At 39.8% G+C, this 2,295-nt stretch overlaps 1 protein-coding gene across 1 annotated transcript in view; it reads left to right on the top strand.

The window, feature by feature from the left end:
* The window catches only part of mpp4b (membrane palmitoylated protein 4b), a gene marked incomplete in the record, with an annotated part of 25,895 nt that overhangs the window by 14,713 nt on the left and 8,887 nt on the right, over positions 1–2,295 (top strand). The window contains 3 exon segments of the mRNA XM_042214924.1: positions 154–239; positions 346–420; positions 507–703. Coding sequence (XP_042070858.1) covers positions 154–239; positions 346–420; positions 507–703 — 358 coding nt within the window.

Raw genomic sequence — 2,295 nt, 5'->3', positions numbered from 1 at the left:
ACATCACCTAATATGCTTAATTGGTAGTAGGCTTTTGAGCCTATACAGCTTGGAGTAAGACAACATGCATGAAGAGGATGATGTGGACAAAATACTCATTGCCTAATAATTCTGCACTCCCTGTAATGCATGTTTGTGTTTGTGTGTACATAGGTCTACTCCATGCAGGGGACCGGATCATAGAGGTGAACGGTTTTCCTGTGGATGGGATGGAGCCTGAGCAAGTTATCCAAGTTGTGGTGGGTCATTTGTTCATCAAATAAAATGTGCTCTTGCTGTTGTGTATTGTTTGCATCCAACATTGGTTCTGTTCATGCTCCATTTTGTTTTCTTACAACCAATCAGCAAGCTCGGTCGCATGGCACCATTATGTTTAAAGTCATTCCCATCACAGAAAGGCCGGTCCACAACCAGACCATGGTGAGTCTTTTACCACAGCTCCATTATTATTGCCTCTGTTCACATAAAAAATATTCACCCCTATTTTGTGTGTTTCTCTTTGCTAGCTATACGTACGGGCCATGACTGACTACAGCCCTCAGCAGGACCCGGCCATCCCTTGCGCCGATGCCGGCATGAGCTTCAGAAGAGGCGACATCCTGGAGATTGTGGACCAGACAGATGCCCTCTGGTGGCAGGCAAAGAAACTACCCAGCAGCACAGCATGTGCTGGCCTCATCCCCTCCACCAACCTCCTCAAACGGTCAGATATGGTTCTTTTAAGCATGCTCTTCCAATCTTGGACTGCATGTAATAGGCTTTTATTTTGCTGTTTGGTCATTTTTATGGGTAAGGTGTTAAAATGCCCTGATTCATTCAATTCCATCTCCTAAAAGTCATCTTTAATTCAGTTCAATTCAATTTAACAGTATTGAGATACAAATTAATTAAACTGAACTGATTAAAAGAAGAAGAAAGAAAACCTGTGAGCAAGCACTTGGCAACAGTGGGGACAAAAAACTCCCTTTAAAAAGGAAGAAACCTCCAGCAGATCCAGGCTCAGAGAGGAGCGGCCATCTGCCGCAACCAGTTGATGGGTTGCAGAATGGAGCTGAGGACAAATTTATATACAACTAACATACTATAATATCTGCTTATTTTTCTTTTCATTTTCCTTTTGGGGCTTTTCCTCTGACATATTCTGACTTTGGCCCTTAAGAGCTACTAGTTTGGTAACACTGGCCTCTTCAGCTTGTTTTTCTTGAATTGACTGCTGCACTGTCTCATTTCAGGCCTGAGGATTTTCTAATTTAGTAAAACTGACCTCTTTTTCTTGCTATTATATGTCCAGACATGATCGAAATGTTGTGATGCTTACCAGGTCTTTAAAATGAGATAAATACAAGTTCAGATAAAGCATGAAATATGACATAAATATTACACTGTGTGTTTATTTGTTTAACAGAAATTCAAGCCAAAATAGAGAAGCTGTGTGTGAAAAACTAAGTACAGTCTACTGCTTCCATAATTAGGAGGGTAATTAGCACCCAGGTGCTATTAATCAAATACAATTGCTTTAACTGATCTTCCCCAAGTATGAGCACCTCTTTGAAAGCAGAAATGTTGGCAGTTTGCCGGTCTGGAGAATTCAGTTATGTGATGTGTTTTTTTGCTGGGATGTCAACTCTTGGTAAGATTGTGGTCCTGGGCACATTGCAGTGATTGACCATGACTTCCTCTGTATATCAAAGTATTCTAGAATCAAATGTGAGGGCATCTGTCTGACAGCTGAAGCTTGGCTGAAACTGATCATGCAACAAGACCAGATGACTCTCTGTTATGTCCTACAATGTATAACCTCAGAAGTGCAACAGCATGTCCTTTATCAGGTTAGGATTACATGAAAAAACAAAATTCATATTTGGCTTATTCAAGGATGGCCATGTCTGCATGAACAAGTGATAAAAGTGAGACTTTAAATAATAATGAAATGCTCTTCCACTGGGTTTAAAGCTTTAAATATCTGATTTAGATTTTGTTGTTTGACATATCCAGATGACTAGATGGATGGAGCTTATCAGCTAATGCTTAAGGCTAGCTGGCTAGCAGTAATATTTGTGATCCCAGTTTGGGTTAAAGCAAAGTATACTGAGCAGCCAACTCTTTATAGTAACCTCTAGTACAATCAAATGCTGAGCAAGGAATCTGAACTGAATCAGACTGAAAAGGGACATGTATTGAATGTATTCAGTGAGACTTAAAACGAGTAATTTAGATCATTTGCTCCTCAGGAAATTGTTTCCTGGAGTCATAAATGAAGTGAAAAATCAAATATAATGTGAATATATATACATA

This window comes from Haplochromis burtoni, unplaced genomic scaffold (assembly GCF_018398535.1).
Source record: "Haplochromis burtoni strain Fernald_Lab_line unplaced genomic scaffold, NCSU_Asbu1 Contig_630, whole genome shotgun sequence".
In the NCBI taxonomy this organism is placed as follows: domain Eukaryota; kingdom Metazoa; phylum Chordata; class Actinopteri; order Cichliformes; family Cichlidae; genus Haplochromis; species Haplochromis burtoni.
Note: the sequence above shows the minus strand (reverse complement) of the source record. Positions and strands in the feature narration are given on the sequence as shown.